General features: G+C 45.3%; 1 protein-coding gene across 1 annotated transcript in view; it reads right to left on the reverse strand.

The window, feature by feature from the left end:
* The window catches only part of EDARADD (EDAR-associated death domain), a 115,616-nt gene extending 96,067 nt beyond the window's left edge, over nt 1–19,549 (reverse strand). The window contains exon 1 of the mRNA XM_011976385.1: nt 19,531–19,549. Coding sequence (XP_011831775.1) covers nt 19,531–19,533 — 3 coding nt within the window. The 5' untranslated portion in view covers nt 19,534–19,549. The remainder of the gene's footprint in view (nt 1–19,530) is intronic.
* Nucleotides 19,550–23,920: the final 4,371 nt, after the last annotated feature.

Below are 23,920 nucleotides of genomic sequence, written 5' to 3' on the forward strand. Positions count from 1 at the left end.
TTAACCAGGCACAGTGGTGTGCACCTGTAGTACCAGCTACTTAGAAGGCTGAGGCACGAGAATCACTTGAACCTGGGAGGTGGAGGTTGCAGTGAGCTGAGATCGCACAACTGCACTCCAGCCTGGGCGACAGAGTAAAACTCCATCTCAAAAAAAAAAAAAATTAATTAAAAATATAAAAAAGTAACTATATAAAAAACCCCACCATATTTTGGAACAGGTTAACTATAAATATCTTCAAATACCCAGAGTTACAAACAACCACAAACTATACAGGCATGATATTAATGACTCTCTTGCCTACTGAATTTGACACTACCTTCAGCAGGAATTATTCCATTCTGAATCTACTTCTTTCCTGATTTCCTGTTCTGCTGCAACTCATTTTTATTAATCTTCTGAATGTTGTTCACGTGAACTAATAAAGCAAAAAACTTACAGTTTTTTTAATCAAAAATAAACTTGATTTCTCAATATTTCATTTCTGATACTTCACCACTTGTTGCATTTAAGGAATTTAATGGGGCACAGAAAAAGGCACAGACCTCAGTCAAAACCTAATTAGTACAAATTAGAAAAAGTTTCCAACCTCCAAAATGCTTTGTAAGACATCTGCCAGAGAGCTGTCTCAATAAATAATCAAACCTATTTGCGTGGGATCCTCTAGATTTGTGCAGTGCACAACCTGCAGTACCCTAAGTGGCAGTCGTGGGCCCGCCAAGCGTCAATGTTCACTTTTGATCCAAATCCTCATTAAGCACATATTGCAGACTAGGAATTAGATCTTGGGAATGCCTTTGGGATCCAAATAAGCACAGCAGGACAATTTGTCGAGATAATAATTCGTGTGTGTTCTTCCTAGGTGTTTCCCTGCTGAGAATGTGTCTGAACTTTCCATAATTTCTTCTCCCTGCAAGTGTTGATAATGCCCAAAGCAGCTTCGAGAAGGCAACATCTCTTTGTTTTATGACAGCCTCCGGTCGCTGAAGAGAAGTGGGGATGAATGGAGAGAGCCTCCGCCAGTGCCTCCCATGAGCAGGGCACAGACACCTGCAGAGCACGAAGGAGGCAAGACTGCATCAGAGACAGCACAGAGCAGCCTAACCCCCGGGCACCGCGGCCTAGCCCCAGCAAAGAGACCTGTGCCCTGTGTCCAGCACAGAAACAGAGGGCTGCTGGGTCTCAAGGGACTTCTCAGGCCTGGACCATGAGACAGCAATGCCTCCCTGATGCGCTAAAAATTTGAGGTCCTTTCCTAGTTTTCCCAGCACCCCACGAACCCCTCAGATTCCTGGGCGGCCCTGAGGTACAGGGCCCCAATTCTGACTGAAGTGGGATTTCCTGCCAGTCCAGGGCAATACACACTCAGACTTGGATTTAAATGGATAGAAAGAAAATGAAAAACAAATTGTGCTGCTAACGCCTCTCTGAGATGGCAGAACTCTTACTGCCCAAGCAACGAGTAATGACACAGAGCCCTTAGTGCTAAGGCAGTGGCAGTGCAGGACAACCAGGGGACACCCAGAACCAGCACTCGAAGCCTGGGGAGCTCCCGGAGAGAGGAGGAGGGGCGGGAGAAGAGCCTGCAGAGGGCCTGAGGGCTGAGTCTGGAAGGATGAGTTGACGTGGTAGAGAGGGAAAAGCATTCGAGGCAGAGAGAATAGCACAGGCGTAGAGAAGAGAGAGAACTTGACACATTAATGTACAATCACAGGACAGACCATGTATATGACGGTGGTCCCATAAAGATTATATCACTATCTTCTCACCCTACCTTTTCCATGTTGAGATATGTTTAGACACACAAACAGCACTGCATTACAACTGCCTGCTGTATTCACGAAGGTCCCATGCTGTGCAGGTGTGTAGCCCAGGAGCAGTGGGCTGCACCACACAGCCCAGGAGTGTTGTAGGTTACACCATGAAGGTTTGTGTAAGTGCACTCTGTGATGCTCACACAACTATGAAACCATCTAGTGATGCACTTCTCACAGTGTATCCCTGTTGTTAAGTGACATATGATGATGCTTCAAATGAGTCCTTATAGCCAGACACACGTACATTCAGTTTTCCAGTTTTTCCTTCCCATCCTTCTCACACGCTGGTTCCTAGCTGGGAAGGGGGTGGTAGAAGCCACCACAAAATAGCCCAGAGTCCCTTCTCCCTCCTCCTATCACAGCCTAGTCTCACATATTTCATCTTCACTAAAGTGTACCTGGAGGACATGCTTTAAAATGCCATCCTGCTAGGAGTGTGGCTTGTTAATAGGCATCAACACAGTGAAATTTCAGGTAAATGGGTTTGGAGTGCTGAGGCTGGGGTGAGGTTGGGGGCTTTTAAATGCCCCTGACACCATCCTCTGCAAACAATGCCCGCTGTGTCCGGGACAAGTTAATCTTGTTTCCCACAGGAAAATTAGAATGAAAAGAAAGAAAAGAAAGAAAGAAAAGAAAGAAAAGAAAGAAAAGAAAGAAAAGAAAGAAAAGAAAGAAAGAAAGAAAGAAAAACATAAAAGAGGAAAACGCAGTAGATCGCTGGGAAAGGCAGAGCCACAAAAAAAGCATCATTGAGGACACACACAGGACAGTTAAAAGCAAGGAAGGACCGGTCCTCACTGGCACATCGCTAAGAGCTGGCAGTCTGGCCTTGAACAAATCTAGTGCTGTGGCCTTGGACAAGCCTAGAGGTGTGACCTTGGAGAAGTCACGTAAGCTTTCTAAGCCTCGGGCTCTTCCTCTGCACCATGAGGAGTCCCGGGTCTCTGGATCCCACACTCAGCTTACTACCATTATTCTGGATTTGGGAACCACCTGGGTAGGTGAATTTCAACTCCCCTCAGACTCTGACCGAGTTCTGTGAGATCCTGGGGCCTGTGTTGGAGGGTTATGAAGCTAACAAGATAGAGACAGAAGACAACATAGGCTTGGAGGCACAAAGTCTCTTGCTTTGGCTAACATCTCAGAATAAATGGAACTTAAGAAGACAAAGACACAGAGAATTTAGGTTTTTTTGTTTTCTGAAGCACAACAATGAAGTGAGAGGGGAACGGGGAAAGGCACTACTTTTAGAACAGGTATTAGAGGCATTTTCAGGTCTTTTTTTAAAAATTAATTAGTTAATTCTTTTTTCTTTTGAGATGGGGTCTCACTCTGTCGCCCAGGTTGGAGTGCAGTGGCGTGATCTCGGCTCACTGTAACCTCCGCCTCCTGAGTTCAAGCGATTCTCCTGCCTCAGCCTCCTGAGTAGCTGGGATTACAGGCACCCACCACCACGACTGATACATGTTTGCATTTTTAGTAGAGACGGGGTTTCCCCATGTTGGACCAGGCTGGTCTCAAACTCCTGACTTCAGATGATCCACCCGCCTCAGCCTCCCAAAGTGCTGGGATTACAGGTATGAGCCACTGCGCCCAGCATTTTTTTTTTTTTTTTTTTTTTGAGATGGCGTCTCGCAGTGTCACTCAGGCTGGAGGGCTGTGGTGTGATCACCGCTTACTGCAGCCCCAACCTCCCAAGCACAAGCAATCCTCCCGCCTCAGCTTCCCAAGTAGCTGGGACCACAGGCACGCATCACCACACCCAGCTAATTTATGGGGGATTTTGTCTTTGTTTTTTGTAGAGATGGGGTCTCGCTATGTTGCCCAGACTAGTCAGGTCTTTTATCATTTTCCTTCTTGTGGTTCTGACTTTATCAACCTTTGCCTTATATTAAGCTGTGGATTAAGTTCTTACATACGTGTTATTGCCATAAATGCTCACAGACCCATGCCCACGGTGGCGCCCCATGCACTCTATCTGGTACTGCACCTTCTCCCTGGCCTGTCTGAGATCACGCCAGACTCCTTTTGTTCTCACAGGTCCAGATGCGTGTGTGTACCAGGGAAGTTATTCCCAGGAGAGCAGAGCCTGGTTATTTGAGACTGATCCAGATGTGGAAAGTTGCCCTAAGGTCTTTCTTAGGGCCTTGGAGTTTCATGTTTACAATACTATTAAGTATAAAATCAAATCATTTATCTAGAAGCTTTAAAATGTTTGTTTTTCCCAGCCCCCGCCTAACAGCAGGCTGAGCCTTCAGGCAAGGCTCTGATATCTGATGGGACATGGCTCAGAGGAGCCCCAAACAGAAGCGGGGCTAGAGCCCGGCGGAGATAAGACCAGTGGCTTTGCCAGGGCCGGGTGCAGGATCCGTCCCCTGCTCGTGGCTGCCATCTTATGCCGGGCTGTGTTTTTCTGCCAAAGCTGCCTGGGCTCCCCTGGGTCGGTGACTCTGCACAAGGCTCAGATCACCTCAAATTAGCTGGTAACTGACTGATGGGGATATCTCTGTCGGCAGTAAGATTGAGGTTTAACTCCCTCAAGCATATTCTGGAAAGTTCCTCAAAAGGCATGAGAGAAACCTGGTGAACTGATGCATCAGGGCTGGCGAGGGCACCTGGCCTGGCTCACAGAGGCTGCAGGTGAGAGCAGGCAGGGCAGGCTGCACCCTCATTTTCTTTCTGTGGGTCCTAAATGCCTAACTTAAACCTCAGGAGGTACACAGAGCACCTCTACATCCCCTTCCTGCTTCAAAAGTCCATGAGTGGTGAGTAGTAGTAGCCATAAGGGTCAAAGAGCACCTCCAAGCTGAAAGTTCACAATTAAACTTTCAAAGCTCTCACTTTGAAAAGTTCGAAAAGCTGTCCAGGCGTGGTGGCTCACGTCTGTAATCCCAGCACTTTGGAAGGCCAGGGCGGGTGGATCACTTGAAGTCAGGAGTTCAAGACCAGCCTGGCCAACCTGGTGAAACCCCATCTCTACTAAAAATACAAAAATTAGCCAGGCATGGTGGCGCACGCCTGTAATCCCAGCTACTAGGGAGGCTGACGCAGGAAAATCACTTGAACCCGGCAGGTGGAGGTTTCGGTGAGCCAAGATCTCACCACTGCACTCCAGCCTGGGCAATAGAGTGAGACTCTGTCTCAAAAAAAAAGAAAATAAAAGAAAAGTTTGAAAAGCTTAAAAGCTTCCCTAGTGTCTGCTCTGCATGGCACGGCTTACTCACAGTCTCAGCTAAGCCTTACAGTAACCCCAAGGAAGGCATTAGACATCCCCTTTTTCACACATTGAGTACCCAAGATCATAGGGTGGGTGGTAAGTGGAAAAGCCAGAATTTGTATCTGGGACTTTCTGGCTTCATAATCTGCCTGTTTTCCAGTATAATCAGGTTCTAGAAGTGCCTCATGGCCAGATGTGGTGGCTGACATCTGTAGTCCCAGCACTTTGGGAAGCCAAGGTGGGAGAATTGCTTGAGTTCAGGATGCTTGAGAACAGCCTGGGCAACATAGTGAGACCCCATCTCTACTTATTTAAAAAAATAAAAAATAAAATAATTTTGAGACAGGGTTTCACTCTCTCATCCAGGCTGGAGTGCAGTGGCTTAATCACAGCTCAGTGCAGCCCCCACCTCCTGGGCTCAAGCAATCCTCCCACCTCCTCCTGAGAAGCTAGGACTACAGGCATGTGCTGTCACATCTGGCTAATTTATTTTTATTTTTGTAGAGATGGGGGTCTCACTCTGTTACCCAGGCTGGTTTCAAACTCCTGAACCTGCCTTGGCTTCCCAAAGTGCTGGGATTACAGGCATAAGCCACCATGCCCAGGCCAATACAATAAAATTTAAAATAGAAGTAGGCTGGGCACGGTGGCTCATGCCTGTAATCCCAGCACTTTGGGAGACCGAGACAGGCAGATCATGAGGTCAGGAGATCGAGACCATTCTGGCTAACACAGTGAAACCCCGTCTCTACTAAAAAATACAAAAAAAACTAGCCGGGCGAGGTGGTAGGCGCCTGTAGTCCCAGCTACTCAGGAGGCTGAGGCAGGAGAATGGCGTAAACCTGGGAGGTGGAGTTTGCAGTGAGCCGAGATCACTCCACTGCACTCCAGCCTGGGTGACAGAGCGAGACTCCGTCTCAAAAAAAATAAAAAATAAAAAAATTAACTGGCCATGATGATGGATGCCTGTAATCTCAGCTACTCGGGAAGCTGAGGCAGGAGAATTGCTTGAACCCAGGAGGTGGAGCTTACAGTGAGCTGAGACTGCACCATTGCACTCCAGCCTGGGCAACAAGAGCAAACCTTCGTCTCAAAATAAAACACAAGTGGTTCATACACTGACCACCTGACAGACTCTCTTGAGAAGGTGAGTGTCTGTGTGTCCCATTTCCCCTTTTTATATGGGCACCAATCATCTTGGTTTAGAGCCCACTTTGATGACTTCATTTTGACTTGGTTACCGCTGGAAACACTCTGTTTCCAAAGAAAGTTACATTCTGAGGTACTGGGAATTCCGACTTCAACATATCTTTTTAGAGGAACACAATTCAACCCCTAACGGTTCACACTCCGCCCCCTGCCCATCCTTTCCACATGCAGAATCTATTTGCCTCCTCCCGACATCCCCAAAAGCATTAATCATTCCAGCATCCACTCTAAATCCCAAATCTCATCACTCATCTTCAACTCAAAGACTCAAATCTCATCATCTACCAAATCAGAGCCTCTTCAGGAATGCTAGGAAACACGTACTGTATGCAACAGCCTCTCCAGAAAGAATCCTCAGCACATAACCCGAAACAGACACTGGGGAGGTGGCCAAGGACTGCACTGCCGCATTCTGACATCAGATAGTGGTGAATGGTTCCTAGAGACGGTTTCTCAAAGGAAGTTCAAACATCTCTAAAGATGTCCTTTCAGAGAAAACAAAGAAGGAAGTATGTCAGGACTTCCTGGCTTTCCCAAGCATCCTGAGCCAGAAAAACGCAGTCACTGTGCTTTCCAGTGAAGAACTACAGGCAATTCTTTGAATGTGTGATTGCAGGATTAATTTCTTTCTCATTTGTTATTTGTTTGTTTTGTGCCATAGCTTTTTTTTTTTTTTTTTTTTTGAGACATTCTTGCTCTGTCACCCAGGCTGGAGTGCAGTAGTGCAATCCCAGCTCACAGCAACCTCTGCCTCCTGGGTTCAAGTGATTCTCCTGCCTCAGCCTCCCCTATAGCTGAGATCATAGGTGCCTACCACCACGCCCGGCTAATTTTTGTATTTTTGTTAGACACGGGGTTTCGTCATGTTGGCCAGCCTAGTTCTGGAACTCCTGACCTCAGGCGATCCACCTGCCTCAGCTCCTAAAGTGCTGAGATTATAGGCGTAAGCCACCACTCCCAGCCCATAACTTTTCTTTTGACTGCCATTGTCATTATTGGATATAAAAAAGGCTTGGAGGTGGGGCGTGGTGGCTCACTCCTGTAATCCCAGCACTTTGGGAGGCCGAGGCAGGCAGATTGCTTGAGCTCAGGAGATTGCTTAGGCAACATGGCGAGACTCCATCTCTACTAACAATACAAAAAAAAAAAAAATAGCCGGGTGTGGTGGTATGAGCCTGTGGCCCCAGCTACTCAGGAGGCTGAGGTGGGAGGATTGCTTGAGCCCAGGAGATGGAAGTTGCAATGAGCCAAGATCGCGTCACTGCACTCCAGCCTGATTGCAGAGCGATACAAAAAAACAAAAGGAAGAGAAATGAAGTGAGAATTGGGAAAACCCACACAGAGGAGAAAGAGAAGGCAGAAGGAGCAGAGAAGTGAAAACCACAGATTGCCATCCCTCTCTCTGGTGTATCTGCAGAAAGAATTGGCTGGTCCAGCTTTGCATATATGAGTGCTCCAGGAAGTGGTTTACCTTTTAGTCCTGGGTACTGCCCACAATGCCATGGGAGAGTAGGTTGCCACCTTGGACCCATCGAAGCCCACAGGAGGGGCTGTGGGAGGCGAAGTGCCACCACTGGGGCTGTCCTGAGTTGGTGGCCCAGGGCCAGGGTTCCCCCAGGAAACAGCCCTGTGCTGTGGAGTCTCAGAACAAAGGGAGAATGTGCTCTCTTGCAGTACTCTGTGGCCGTCGGCACTTGCCTTACTGTAACGAAGCAAGGAATTATGCCACCTTTGACCCAGACCTTCAAAGCCCGGTTGTTTGTTTCTGTCTTTAAAATCTATCTGTATGAACAATCAAGAATAACCAGATTTTACACACATTTGACAGACAAATCTGGCTCATCCAGTGCGAGACTGTTTCTTAGTGGAAGAGACACAGGGTGATAGCTACACTGTAACCACCATCATTGTTTTCCTTCCCTGTGACTGTGAGTCTTGTGAATTTTCTCAATGTAAAAAGTCACTTTTAAAATTAACTCATGGCCAGGGCATGGTGGCTCACTCCTATAATCCCAGCACTTTGGGAAGCTGAGGCAGGCAGATCACTTGAGGTCAGGGGTTCCAGACCAGCCTGGCCAACATGGTGAAATCCTGTCTCTACTGAAAAAGAAATACAAAAAGTAGCCGGGTGTAGTGGCACACCCCTGTAATCCGAGCTACTGGGGAGGCTGAGGTAGGAGAATCGCTTGAACCCAGGAGGTGGCGGTTGCAGTGAGCCAAGATCACACCATTGCACTCCAGCCTGGGGGACAGAGTGAGACTGTCTCAAATATAAATAAATAAGTAAATAATAAAAAATAAATAAAACTAACTCATAATATAGTATAACCATATACATACTTTTGTTATATGCATGTGGATATACAAAACATCTTACTTTAACTTTGCAAAGAAAACTTAGTTAATACGGCTAACTCGATGAGTAAGTTCCTAAAATGCCAATGTGGGAAGAGCTTTTTTTCCCCCAACTCTTTAAAGGGCCTGTGGTTAAATTTTATAACCTTCCTTCATTCACTCAGGCGGTATTTGCCCAGGGCTTACTATGTGCGGAGTACTGTGCTGAGTGTCAGGGAGAGCTACCACACAGACGTGGCCTCTGTCCACAAGTTTATGGCCTACTGGAAATAGCCACAGTGGCCAAATCATCACAGCTAGAAATGGTGACAGGTGCCAGAAACAAAAGGTACAGGGTTTGCTGAGCGTGTATAACATCGGGCTGGATCTGGGTGACCCATGAGCTGAAATCTGGAGGTTAAGTAGAAGGAGACGGGTGAGTGGAGGATGGGGTGAGGGTTGGAATGCAGGGGGCCTTCCAGGCCGCAGGAACAAAATTTGCAAAGGCCAGGAGGTGTGAGGGTGCAAGAGGTTTCAAGGAAATGAAGGGAGGCAGCACAGCCGTGTGCAGAGAGCAGGGGTCAAGCTAGGTGTCAGGTGAGGCAGGCGAAGTAATAGGTAGGGATTGATTGTACAGAGTGGGGAAGCCTCAAGGACTGAGGATCTGTCGGAAAGTGTTGGAAAGCCAGCACCAGATTCAAAGTCAGCACAGAAAAATGGCAGAATCTGATTTGTTTTTAAAAGATGACTGGCTGAGCACAGTGGTTCACTCTGGGAGGCCAAGGTGGGTGGATCACTTGAGGTCAGGAGTTCGAGACCAGCCTAAAAATACAAAAAATTAGCCAGGCGTGGTGGTGTGCACCTGTAATACCAGTTACTTGGGAGGCTGAGACAGGAGAATCTCTTGAACCCGGGAGGCAGAGGTTGCAGTGAGTGGGGATCATGCCACTGCACTCCAGCCTGGGTGACAGAGTGAGGCTCCATCTTGAAAAATAATAATAATAATAATAAAGATGACCCTGGCTACCTTTTGCAGAATACGTTACCAGAAGGCAAGAGTGGGTGTGAAAACCTAAGTTGGAACGGTGTGAAAACACCAGGCGGGAGAGGAGGGTGGGAAATCAGGCAAGAGAGTATGGTAACTTGGTCTGGGGTAAAGCGAGCTCAAGATATGGGCACCATCTATGGTTTCATTACAGAAATAGGAGTAAGGTGTCCTCCTGTGGGCTGCAGAAATGACACAATACGTTAGGAAAGGGAAATTGGGGTGTGTGTGTGCCTGTGTTTAAATGGAGGAGTGCTCATTTTATAGACAGAATAGAGTCCCAGAGCGGGAATGGACATTGGGATCATCTTTCGGATGGTCAAATATGTTCCTCAGCATCCTCTGCCAACTGGTGGGGAGCTCTCACCCTCAGGAGGCCTCCTTTCTCTTTGTGGGAAGCCCAAATCCATCTCTCTCTAAAGTTTTCACCGACAGGTTTGGGTTCTACCTCTTGAAGTCAAAGAGACAGATTCTTTCCACATGACTCCCTCTTACCATCATATCCTCCGTCCATCATATCCTCTACTCCTCCACATGTTCTGGGATTTTGAAATCCCTTTGTTCCACGTTGCCCATTTGTTCCAGGTTGTGCGCATCCATTTTGGCTGGACCAGGCAGACTAAGAATACCATCTTGGGAAATCTGGAACCTGTAGCTTTTTTTTTTTTTTTTTTTTTTTTTTTTGAGATACAGGTTTTTGCTCTGTCGCCCAGGCTGGAGTGCAGTGGCTCAATCACAGCTTACTGAAGCCTCGACCTCCTGGACTCAAGCAATCCTCCTGCCTCAGCCTCCCGAGTAGCTGGGACAATAGGCATGCACTGCCACATTTGGGTAATTTTTCTACTTTTTGTAGAGTCAATGTCTCACTATGTTGCCAAGGCTGATCTCAAACTCCTGGCCTGAAGCAATCCTCTTGCCTCAGCCTCCCAAAGTGCTGGCATTACAGGCCTGAGCCACTGCACCCAACCACTGAGCTTTTTATACACTGTGGTCACTGCTGAGCTGTTTTCCAACCCCTATCTTACCTGGTAGTGTCGATTTAGCGGGGGGGCCCAAGTAGATTTTACATTTTATCTCTATTCAGTGTGTCTCTCTCAAGATCTTTTTGAATCCCCCACCATATACACCTGCAATGATCATTTAATGAGATCTGAGGCCACTAGTAGTGAAATCTAGCTGGGCACCTTGTCAATTCGGTTCTCAGAAGAGGAGATGGATGCTAGGGTAGAAGTGGAGTGGGATGGGGCGGTACGAGGGTTTCTCCCTTTGCTTCCCCTTCTATTTTTTCAAATAACAGGTATGGGGATGGGGAATAATATCTAGACAATGTATTTTTTTTCCACATCCAATTGATAAAATGTTTACCAAACCCCACTTTAAAAAAAAAAAAAAAGGTAGATCTTTCTTTGAAGTTTCCAAGAAACGCCCCCAAACCCAGCCATCACAATGCCAACTTAGTTGTTGGGTGTAGTATTCTGACCACCTGCAGACACACTGTCTTATTCTAACTGCTGAAGCCACAATTTAAGGATGGAACATTCAAACTCGGCCCCTGCCCAAGCTCAAGAAATGAAATAAGAAACGCGTTTATCTAGACGGTTATATCAGGTTCTACGTAACTCTCTTCAGTGTTTCCAACCTCAACGAAACCAAGTAAAGCCCCAGTGTACTCCGAGGGATAGATCATTCATTCACTTGTGTGTTCAAGAAACACCCACGGAGGTCACCGTCTAGGTTATAGGAGAGCGCAAAGAGAGAACTCCAGGAAAGTGAGGTCTGGGACGGATTTTAGATTCACATGAGAGAAAAGAGAAAAATCTCCACTCTGACCTCGGGTACCAACACACAGTATTTTAAAATAGAGACAGAACTAGAGGCCATTCTAATCACAGATGGGATCCCACAGGTGGGATCTGCCTCTCCATTCTGCGGAAACTATCTGATGAAATAGCTCCGAGGGCCAATGTTTAGACAGACAAAACCATTTCACCCAAGTGCACTGGGGGTGAGGAAGAGAAGTAATGAGAAGGCATGTGAGCGGAGAGAAAAGAAAAAGCCCGGGAGGGGAAAACGAAATCCACCTCCTTGCGCTCATTTCTGCCAGAGGTTTGCAGGACGTGTCTCAACCTGGCATCCCGAGTCCAGAACAAAAGCCACGGGGGCTGCGGCGTGGGCAGGGGGAAGGCGCTCAGTGGGTGACGCGGGGCAAGGGCCGTGGCGAGCGCGGGAGGGGCGGTCAGCAGCCGCTCGCGGGGCTGGACTAGGAGCCCCGTGAGACCCCGGGTCTGGTGCCTGGGTTGGGGGTGGTTCCCGGGCGTCCTTCGGGGGTCGCCAAGGCCCGGTCTCGATAGCCCTGCGGCTGCTGCGAGCGTCTCCCGAGCTCCCGCCCCGCGGTGCCCGCTCCAGGTGCGGGCGCGGCGCTGTGTCCCTTTACCTGCGCGGAGAGGGTCGTCCGGTGAAGCCATGGGGGCGGGCTAGGGGCAAACGAGCGTCCAAGCGGGGCTGGCCGGCCTCCGGGGGTGAAAAGTCCTGCGGTTCCGACGCGCCGGCAGCAAACCGCGGCTCTGCGCGCCCCTGCCCTCCTCCGCCTTCCCCTCCCTCCTTCTTCTCCTCCTTCGCTTCTTCCACGAGCTCACTTCCTGCTTTGGCAATCAGCAAAGCCCCTTCGCTGCGCGTCCCTCGGTACCTCCCTCCGGAGGCGCGGGGCGGGAGCCGGGGTGCCGCGACCCGGGGCTGGGACGCAAGGCGGGGCCGCGAGTGTCCCGGGCGTCCCCAACGCCCGGAGCGCGCGTCCTGCCCGGTGCCCACGTCCCCCTGGGCGCGTCCTAGCGGGGGGCTGACACGACTGCCGCCCGGGACAGACCGCGGGAGAAGGACTGGCCTTAAGAAACCGCTGCAGTGGCGGGTCGCTTTCCCGGCTCCCTAATCACGCCCTCAGCTGAGACACCAGAACTCCCCTTACACAGGCCTGGGCCGAGATGCCCGCCGGCGAGCTGATAGTTAGACAATTTCCTGATCTTTAAGCAGACTCTGCCGCTGCATGATGGCACACGCTGGTACTTTCCATTTTGATTTTTCTTTGGCATTAGTTACTATATGACCTCCAGGGTGAGTGCTGCACAAAAGGAGTGAAAACAAGTGGCCCGATACACACTCACAGCCTCCCTAGAAAAAACAGCTTCGGGTTCTCTCGGAAAGGATGGCTTCAAATATTTAAAATATTACGTTTAAGTGGGGTTTTATACCCATTACTTAAGGGGGAACACGTTGGAATTGGTTATGAAGAATATATTTAAGATTGCTACATTTTAACTAAAACTATCATCTATCATAAGTCTATTATAGGAAGGCGACGGGCATTTTAAATTAAATAGGAATCTTTGAAGAGCTCTAAATAATCTTTCTCTGCCTTCGCACATAAGAACAGAAAGATAAAAGTTGGGTCGAAAAAGATAATAACACATTATTTAGTGTATAATATATCCGAAAATTATCATAAATAAGCAACCTCTGGCTAAAAACTCAGCTCTGAGAAATCCAGGAAGACAGCAAATGCCCACATACCGTCTTGGTGACCAGGAGCTTTAGTGCCTCTCCCCATCTGTTTAGTCTTCCTGAGGCCCATGGCAATCTTGAGCTTGGCTTCTTATTCTCTGGAGTTTGCCATGGAAGAAGCAAGAGGTTCCAAGAAGATGCTCGCTGGTTGTCTAGCCAGAGTCAAACCTTCTAGATGAAAGCTCTCTGGGGGAATTTGTGGGTGGGAGGATAAACTTCCTTTTGGCCTGCCTTCGGATAGGAAGGGAAATTTTTTTAAAGGGTATTTTATCTTAGAATCGATTTGGAGGTTTGTTTGTGGTTCTTTCTGTACTTCTCATGAAGATGGAATTATTGTGACGTTGGCCATCAGGAAACACTAAGTGAGCTTGTTAGCAGCCCAACTTCAAGCATTGCTCTAGAGCTGGTTTGCTTTTTGAAACTCTGAACTGTAATTCATCTTTTTATCATTCCCATTCTGCATTATATCAAATAGAAGATGGGCGGTATGTTTTAAGTTTGTTTTTTGTTTTTTTTTAAGGAAGATTGACTAGTTATGTAGGTTACTATTCCCTCTCATTTTCCTTTCCTTGTGCCTCCTTTCCTATGAATTGCAACAATCCCTATCATTACCTTTATTTTTCCCATGTGCTTTGCGAACTATAAAGTATGATACAAATGGGTGCTATTGTTGTTTTGCACTTTACAAAAAAAGTAATTTAAAACTGATTCTCATTCACCAGAGTTCCCATACAATCAATTTGCTGTCATAATATATCCTTCGACTTTTATTTCTCTTGCTGTCCAAGAGTGTTTTAAACTTTACTGTTGAAAATAGACATTTTTGGGTTGGGCGTAGTGGCTTACACCTGTAATCCTAGCACTTTGGGAGGCCGAGGCAGGCAGATCATCTGAGGTCAGGAGTTCGAGGCCAGCCTGGCCAATGTGATGAAACCCTGCCTCTACTAAAAATACAAAAAAACTCAGCTGGACATGGTGGCACATGCCTGTAGTCCCAGCCACTCAGGAGGCGGAGGCAGAAGAATTTGCTTGTACCCAGGAGGTGGAGGTTGCAGTGAGCTAAGATTGTACCATGGCACTCCGGCCTGGGCAACAGAGTGAGATTCTGTCTCAAAAAAAAAAAGAAAAGAAAATGGACATTTTTAACATTTCCTGATAGTACCCAAACAATCTCAGAGTCATGTGAAAAATTTCATATTTCCGTAACTTCACTGCTCTTTGAGTGATCTCCAATTTTCCTTTTCCAATAAATGGAGATAGTACGTTTGGTAATCATGGAGTCAAATATGCTGGATTTTGCTGATGGACCTGTCACTGTAAGGTTGTGTTACATTAAGTAAGAAACCAAAACTGAGTCTGTAAGTGTCTGCAGGATTGTGATAATTCACTGAAATCATGTTTATGTGAAAATACTGGCTGGGCACGGTGGCTCACACATGCAATTTCAGCACTATCAGAGGCCAAGGTAGCAGGATTGCTTGAGGACAGGAGTTCAAGACCAGCTTATGCAACATTTTGAGACCCAGTCTCTACAAAATAATTTAAAAATTAGCTGGATCCCAGCACTTTGAGAGGCCAAGGTGGGTGGATCACTTGAAGTCAGAAGTTCGAGACCAGACTGTCCAACATGGCAAAACCCCGTCTCTAATTAAAATACAAAAATTAGCTAGGCGTACTGGCGGGTGCCTCTAATCCCAGCTACTAGGGAGGCTGAGGCAGGAGAATCACTTGAACCCAGGAAGCTGAGGTGCAGTGAACTGAGATTGTGCCATTGCACTCCAGCCTGGGCAACAGAGCGAGACTCCATCTCAAAATAAATAAATAAACAAACACAAATACAAAAACAAAAATTAGCCAGGCATGGTGGCAGGCCCCCAACTACTTGGGAGGCTGAGGCAGGACAATCGCTTAAACCTGGGAGGTAGAGCTGCAGTGAGCTGAAATTGCACCACTGAACTCCAGTCTGAGTGATGGAGCGAGACTCTGTCTTAAAAAAAAAAAAAAAATTAGCTGGGCATGGTGGTACGTACCTGCAGTCCCTACTACTCTGGAAGGGTGAAGCACGAGGGTCACTTGAGCCCAGGAGTTACAGACCTCAGGGAGCTATGATAACACCACACCACTGGGTGACAGAATGAGACCCTGTCTCCAAGCAAACAAACAAACCTAAACTAAGGCCTGTCATACAGTAGTTACAAATAAACCAGCTACTCTCCTACCTTCGTTCTTTCCTTGTAATTTAGTTTATTGAGAGAAGCTCCTATTGCCTTTGTTATAAGAAATAAACCAATATTTATTACAGTGTTTGTACATAGCATGGAGCAATGGATTGATTGGTTGCATTCATTAATGCAATTTTAAAAATCTGAGTGCCTCCCCATGAACGAAACAAAATTCCAAGCCCTGGGGAAATTAAAATGAGAAGTCCCTGACTGTTAGGAGTTTGTGGTCAAAAGAGATTTGCAAATATTGTTTTGCTATAGAACTGGAGAAATGAAAGTTTAAACCAGGAAAGGTGTGTGTGGAAGGAGGCACTGAAGATGTACGGAAGCAAAGTGGCTTGGTCACGACCATCTTGGATTGACAGGGGAAGTTTCAGGCAAATTCCGAGGCCTTAACTCATGGGTATGAGGCTGCAGCCGTAAGTGTGGAGAGAACTGTTGGTCTCGTGTTGTTTCACAAACAGATGACAATGATCAGAAATGTGCTGTTTCAAATGGGGGAACAACAACTCAAAATATATTTTGTTTGATTCGTCATAGAATACATTGTTTTTGTTTATTTTATACCATTTGAGGTAAGTGTTACAGAAATTTCTGCAGTCTAAGATAAAAAGTTAAATTATTGAACCACATACCTCTTATTTCAAAGGATATGTACATTGTGTACAGATAAAACCCAGCAAATTGGGCTACTCAAGTGGGCCTGAGCTATAGAAAAGTGGCTAGAACCACAATGGTAAAATATGAATTTAGGAACATAAGAGACCCTACGCCTCAGAATGGGCCAGTTCCTACAGCTGAATTTGCTTGATATACCCTTACTGAATCATATGTGATGGAAGATGCCCCAACAAGAGTTACTAAGTTCCTGTGTCGCTGCATTTTTGGAACACAGTTTTTAAATTTTGCCCAGAGTGCTATAAGGCAGTTGTACTAACTTCTCGTAATAGTGCCCAAGTTTTCTTCTTGAGAATCAGCGTTCCCATCCTCAATCTGAGCAATTAGGTGGTGGCGACATCACCCCTGACTCCTGAGTCCAGGGGCTGGAATATGACTTAATTACAGCCTTTCAGGGCATTGCTACAGTGAGCCACTGAGTGGAGGAGGTGGGTGCGATCTTCACAGGGACAGGGGAATGGGTCTAAAATAACTAGCCCAAGCTGGGCATGGTGGTGGGTGCCTGTAGTCTCAGCTACTTGGGAGGCTAAGGCGGGAGAATCGCTTGAACCCAGGGGGGACAGTTTGCAGTGAGTTGAGATCACACCACTGCACTCCAGCCTGGCAACAGAGTGAGATTCCATTTCAAATAATAATAATAATAGTAATAACTAGCCCAAGAGCACACAGCTGGTATGTGGTGGAAGGAAGGAGTAGGAGTGAAACATTTAGGAGGCTCTACACTACTGACCTCCTTGAATGTCAGACAAAAGCATTTGAAACTAGTTTTTAGACAACAGGAAGCCAGGAAGCTAGCGTTTGAAAAGTGGCATGAGGAAATTGGTGTTTTGGAAGATTAATCCAGCAGCTGTGTGTAGGATGCAACAGAGCTAGGAGAGAATGCAGGGAGAGACCCTTTAATCCTTTTGATACACTGTAATTTATTAGAGTTGAATTTACATCCTCATCCAAATGCAGGAGAAACTCATATCAGAATTTTTTTTTCTGTAAGTTATTGGGGTACAGGTGGTATTTGGTTACATGAGTAAGTTCTTTAGTGGTGGTTTGTGAGATTTTGGTGCACCCATCACCCGAGGAGTATACACTGCACCATACTGGTAGTCTTTTATCCCAGGCCCCCTCCCACTCTTCCCTCCAAGTCCCCAAAGTTCATTGTATCATTCTTATGCCTTTGTGTCCTCATAGCTTAGCTCCTACATATCAGTGAGAACATATGATGTTTGGTTTTCCATTCCCATTAGAAAATTTTAAATCTTCTTTTGCTACCTTCTTTTTTTGAGACAGGGTCTTGCTCTGTCTCTGAGGCTGGAGTGCAAAGTGTAGTGGCATGATCACAGCTCACTGTGGCTTCATAGTCCTGGGGTTCAAGCAATCCTCCCACCTCAGCCTCCTGAGTGTCTGGGACTACAGACGCACCCCACCACTCCTGGCCAATTTTTTTATTTTTATTTTTTGTAGAGACAGGAATCTCACTACATTACCTAGGCAGGTCTCGAACTCTTGGACTCAGGGGATTCACCTGCCTTGGCCTGCTAAAGTACTGGGATTACAGGCATGAGCCACTGTGCCTAGACTTCTTACCTTCTTAAGCATTCATTATTATACAGGAGTCAATTGCCTTGTAGATTTTGCATACATACATAAAATTATCTGGAAAGTTATAATCCAAAATGTCAACAGAGGGACAGAAGCTTAAAAATAAGTAAAATATTACCTTTGTGAGGCCGGGCGCGGTGGCTCAAGTCTGTAATCCCAACACTTTGGGAGGCCGAGACGGGCGGATCACGAGGTCAGGAGATCGAGACCATCCTGGCTAACACCATGAAACCCCGTCTCTACTAAAAAAAAAAAATACAAAAAACTAGCCGGGCAAGGTGGCGGCGCCTGTAGTCCCAGCTACTTGGGAGGCTGAGGCAGGAGAATGGCGTAAACCTGGGAGGCGGAGCTTGCAGTGAGCTGAGATCCGGCCACTGCACTCCAGCCCGGGCGACAGAGCGAGACTCTGTCTCAAAAAAAATAAATAAATAAAATAAAATAAAATATTACCTTTTGTACTGATTTGATTTCTGTTTGTCAGAGGCACAGTATTCCAGTGCATGTATTTAAGCATGAATAATTCTTTATTTTTTATTTTTTATTTTATTTTATTGAGACGGAGTCTTGCTCTGTCGCCCAGGCTGGAGTGCAGTGGTGCAATCTCGGCTCACTGCAAGCTCCACCTCCCGGGTTCACGCCATTCTCCTGCCTCAGCCTCCCAAGTAGCTGGGACTACAGGCACCCGCCACCACGCCCGGCTAATTTTTTGTATTTTTAGTAGAGACGGGGTTTCACCGTGTTAGCCAGGATGGTCTCGATCTCCTGACCTTGTGATCCGCCCACCTCAGCCTCCCAAAGTGCTGGGATTACAGGCGTGAGCCACTGCGCCCAGCCAAGCATGAATAATTCTTAAAGTTTCCTCTCTTCACTTATGCAACACCCTTCCTCACACAGGAGATTAAATCTCTCTTGTCTACTTGCAATTTACTTTGAACTGTTTACTCACTAGAAGCATGAGCAATGTTTGGTTTCCCACAAAGAGAATGGCAAAGTGTGGGTGATTCTTAGTATGGTGTGTTGCTAAACACACTTTGAATGCCCTGGGTGGGGAGTGGTAGGTGCAGAGCAGAGAGGAGGGACAGGATGGGATAAAAAAGTGTGGCTGGGCAGAGGGCACTTTTATTCTACATATCCTCCTGCAGTCTCGGGATCCTCACTCATCACCTCGCAGGTGTTCCTGGTGCCTTGATCATGGGTGCTCCCACACCCAGCATCATTTCCAGCTACTTTTTTAGTGAATGCCTTCATACATAGCAATTGATTTCTTGCTTCAGATTTTGAGGTAAAATCTGTTCCGAGAGATGAACTTCATATATTAAAACCTGAAACCCAAGTAACGAAATTCAGCTAGAGAAGTTTTTTGGGGGATGTTTACTTTGGTTATTGCTGTTGCAAGAAACGGACAAATGGAAAAACAATCTAGTGCTATCAGTGACTGTAGCTAGCGCTCAGTTTCCTGTGCTTTCTACCCCCAGAATGGAGAACACAGGCTCAGACTGGTAACTCAGGAATCTACAAAATCATCAATCACTTTAACATTCATTTAACAAATTGTCATTTAAAACCTATTCTGAGCTAAGACAAGAAGGTGGACTTGGATCCAAGTGAGTCACCTGAGAAACTATTAGAAGTAATAAGTGAATATAGCTTGGTGGGGAGTTACCAAACACCAAGAGCTTTCTTATATGCCAACAATACCCAACTGGGTGCGGGGGGAAGGTCCCATTTAAACCAACAAATAAAACTATAAAGTAACTAGAAATAAATTCAATATAACTTTGTGAGAGCATTATTGCAAATGCTACAAAGCTTTAGTGAAAAACATAAAAAGAAATCTGACTAAATAGCAAGCTATACCATATTAATGGATAAAATGTCGCAATATTGTAAAGATAATCATGATTCCTTAATTAATCTACAGATTCAATGCTAACTCAACCAAATTAACAACATTTTCTTGGAACATAAAACTGATTGCAAAATTCATATGGGAGAGTAAATTCAAGATCACTTTGAGAAAGAATAACAAGGATTTGGCTTATAATATAGCAAGATATGATAAAACAACAGTAGTTAAAACACTGAATATTGGTACAAGAAAAGTGAAAAAAAGATTAATGGAACAGAACAAAAATTCAAGACACAGACTCATGTATGTGTTTGGAATATGATAAATGATAAACACATTTAAACGGTAAAAAGACAGTTCAAAAAATGGTGTTGGGAGGATACACACACACACACACACACAAAAAATGCAATTTATATTTCTGCCTCACCCTATACACAAAAGTAAGCTTTGGATAGATTAAAGATCTAATTGTAAAACATTAATTTTCAAATTATTAAGAGAGAATGCAAGAAAATCTTTTAACAATTTGGTAAAAGAAAGAGCTTTCTTTTTTTTTTGAGATGGAGTTTCACTCTTGTCGCCCAAGCTGGAGTGCAATGGCACAATTTCTGCTCACTGAAACCTCCGCCTCCCAGGCTCAAGCGATTCTCCTGCCTCAGCCTCTCAAGTAGCTGGGATTACAGGCACCTGTCACCACATCCATCTAATTTTTGTATTTTTAGTAGAGAAGGGGTTTCATCATGTTGGCCAGGCTGGTCTCAAACTCCTGACTTCAGATGATCCACCCGCCTTGGCCTCCCAAAGTGCTGAGATTACAGGCGTGAGCCACCGGGCCCAGCCTGGAAGAGCTTTCTTAAGGCAAAAAAAGAAAAAAAAAATCAAAACGCATAGAAGAAAAATCTGATAAACCCAATCAGATACAAATTTAAATTCTCTGCAGCAAGACAAGAGAGGTTCTAAAGCAGGGGATAGACTTGGATAAATTAATTTATATTAATTATTAATCTTCGATATATAACAAAGGTGAGTATCCAAATTTTAAAGCATTTCTTCAAGTTAGTTAAAATATAATAAAAATAATTCAATATAAATGTAAACAAAGACTAAACAGAAAATTTCCAGAAGAAATAAAAATAGGCAATAAAATTATTGTCTGAAAATGGGCCAGGAGCTTTGGAAGGTCCAGGAATTCCTTGAGGCCAGGAGTTTGAGATTAGACCAGCTTTGGCAGCATAGTGAGACCCTGTCTCTACAAAAAAAATATTAGCCAGATGCAGTGGCACAGACCTGTAATCTAGCTATTCAGGAGGCTGAGGTGGGAGGATCACTTGAGCCCAGGAGTTTGAGACCATCCTAGGCAATACACAAGATCCTGTCTCTACAAATATTTAAAAATTAGCCAAATATGGTGGCATGCACCTGTAGCCAGGCTAATTGGGAGGCTGAGGTGGGAGGATCCCTTGAGCTCAAGAGTTTGAGACTACAGTGACCTATGACTGCACTACTGTACTCCAGAGCGAGACCCATCTCTTAAAAATAAAAAAATCAGAAAGGGTACTTAACTCACTAAAAGTAAGACAAAGGCAAATTAAAATACTAATGAGTTAACCGATTGGCAAAAATTTTAAAGCTTGTTCATATCAAATATTGGCAGGATTGCAGAGACATAGACCCTCATACCTTGTAGGAATGTAAATTGACATGATCACATTGTAGAGGTATTTGACTGATGTATTTTCCCTAAGCAAACTCTTACATGTGGGCACAAGGAGACATGCATAAAACACTGGTTGCAGCGTGGTTTGTAATAACAACGATTGGAAATAACCTAAGTGTTCATCAGTGGGGTATGGGTAAATATGATGCAACACATTCATGTAATAGAATATTTTACAGAAGTTACACAATATAAACTCAAAAACATTATTTTATATTGTTTTATTTTTTTGAGACAAGGTGTTACTCTGTCACCCAGGCTAGAGACAGTGGCACAATCACAGGTCACTGCAGCCTCGACCTACCAGGCTCAAGCGATCCTCCCACTTCAGCCTCCTGAGTAGCTGGGACCACAAACATGTGCCACTGCCTGGCTAATTCTTAAACTTTTTGTAGAGATATGGTATCACTACGTTCCCCTGGCTGGTCAGTTCTGACCCCAAATAACCCTCCCACCTCAGCCTCCCAAAGTGCTGGGATTACAGGTATGAGCCACCATGCTCAGCCAAAAACATTTTTAAATAACCAAGTAAGTTGCAGATTAATACCAGAGGTAGAAAAAAATCCAATCTGTATATTTTCTGTAACTACATGTAATTCTTCTGTAAATGGATACATGTCAACTTTGTCTTGCAACCAAGATAGAGTAACAGGAACAAGATTTGCCCGTCTGCCTGAAACAACACAACAAAAAACCCAGATAAAATGTATGAAACAACAGGTTTTAAGACATAGCACACCAGGTGAAGAAGGATGGTGCTCTCTGGGAGCTGGAATACAGACAAGGGGATTCCTATGATTGCACTCAGCTTATTGCCTTGAGAGAATTTTTTTTTTTTTTTTTGAGACGGAGTCTTGCCCAGGCTGGAGTGCATTGGTATAATTTTGGCTCACTGCAACCTCCACCTCCTAGGTTCAAGCTATTCTCCCACATCAGCCTCCCGAGTAGCTGGGACTACAGGCATGCACCACCACGCCTGGCTGATTTTTATATTTTTAGTGGAAACAGGGTTTCTCTATGTTGGTCAGGCTGGGCTTGAACTCCTGACCTCAGGTGACATGCCCACCTCGGCGTCCTAAAGTGCTGAAATTACAGGTGTGAGCCACGTTGCAGTGCAGGGAAAGGACACTCAGACAGAGGCTGGTGGACTCCTTGGCTTGAGAAGCTAGAACTGAGAGTCTGAGGAAATCAAAACATCTAGAAATCTCAGGACAGAATACTGTAGGGCAAAGACTTCCCAAAAAGATCCTAAGAGACCTAAAGAATGTCCCCCTTGAGGACCCAGTAGAACACTTATTGATCTGTGCATGCATCCTGGAAATTATCCAAGGCTGGGGAAAGAACCATGTGGGAACATTAGAGGGAACCATGCCTGGTGCTTACTCAGGGCCAGTAATAGTGTCTGTTCCTGCCAACCAGACTGGAAAACCTCCTCATAATTCATGAGCATTTGGTAGAGTACACAAAAGGGTCTTGCCTGAATAGTGGAGAATAATTAGTCCTAGACTGAGCACACCCTGCCCCAGTTCCACCTAACAAACCTTAAAAGTGAGACACGAAAGTTTCAAATTCTTTCCAACCAACTTAACTGCACCCAGGACAAAGCTCAAGAAGAGGTATAGGAATACAAAAATATCCAGTATCCAATGAAGTGAATTCATAACATCTAGAATACAATGATTGCCAGACTTACAGGAAGTAAAAAAATGTAGCTTACAATGAGGAGAAAAATTGGTTGATTGAAACAGACCCAGAATGGACACAGATGATAAGTTAGTAAGAAGGACATTAAAACTTTTATTATAACTGTGTTCCATGGGTTCAACAAGCTAAGTAGAGACACAAAAAATATAAAAAGGCCCAAACTACAACTTTTAGAAATTAAAACAATAATCCCTGAGATTAAAGATACTCTGGGTGGAATTAATGGCAGATAAGATATTGCAGAAGAAAATATTAGTGACTTGGAGACATAGATATTGAAGGGAAAAAGTAATTTTAGACAATGAAAAGGACTATGAGTAACTTCAAATCTCTTAATATACATGTAATTGGAATCCCAGAAATGTAAAGAAGAAGGAGGACAAAAATGTTTGAAGAAATAATGGTCAAAAAATTTTTTAAATTTGAGGAAAACCCTAAACTCACAGACTCCAAAAGCTCAATGAATACCAAGCACAAGACATATGAAAAAAAAATCACCAAAGCCCAGCATAATCACATTGCTCAAAGCCATGGATAAAGACAAAATTTGAACAGACTAAGCCAGGTATAGTGGCATATGCCTGTAGTCCCAGTTACTCTGGAGGCTGTGACAGTAGGATGGCTTAAGCCCAAGAGTTTGAGGCCAGCCTGAGCAACATAAAGATCCCATCCATCTCTGAAAAAACAAATTAAAGCAACCACAGGAAGAAAAAAAAAAAGACACATTACAGAAGCATAAAAACAAGGATGACAGCAGATTTTTCATCAGAAACCATGTAAGGCAGGAGGCAGTGGAGCTAGTTCTTTAAAGAATTGACACACTTTGGGAGGCCGAGACGGGCGGATCACGAGGTCAGGAGTTCGAGACCATCCTGGCGAACACGGTGAAACCCCGTCTCTACTAAAAAATACAAAAAACTAGCCGGGCGAGGTGGCGGGCGCCTGTAGTCCCAGCTACTCGGGAGGCTGAGGCA

The sequence above is a fragment of the Mandrillus leucophaeus genome, unplaced genomic scaffold, assembly GCF_000951045.1.
Source record: "Mandrillus leucophaeus isolate KB7577 unplaced genomic scaffold, Mleu.le_1.0 Scaffold165, whole genome shotgun sequence".
NCBI classification, from domain to species: domain Eukaryota; kingdom Metazoa; phylum Chordata; class Mammalia; order Primates; family Cercopithecidae; genus Mandrillus; species Mandrillus leucophaeus.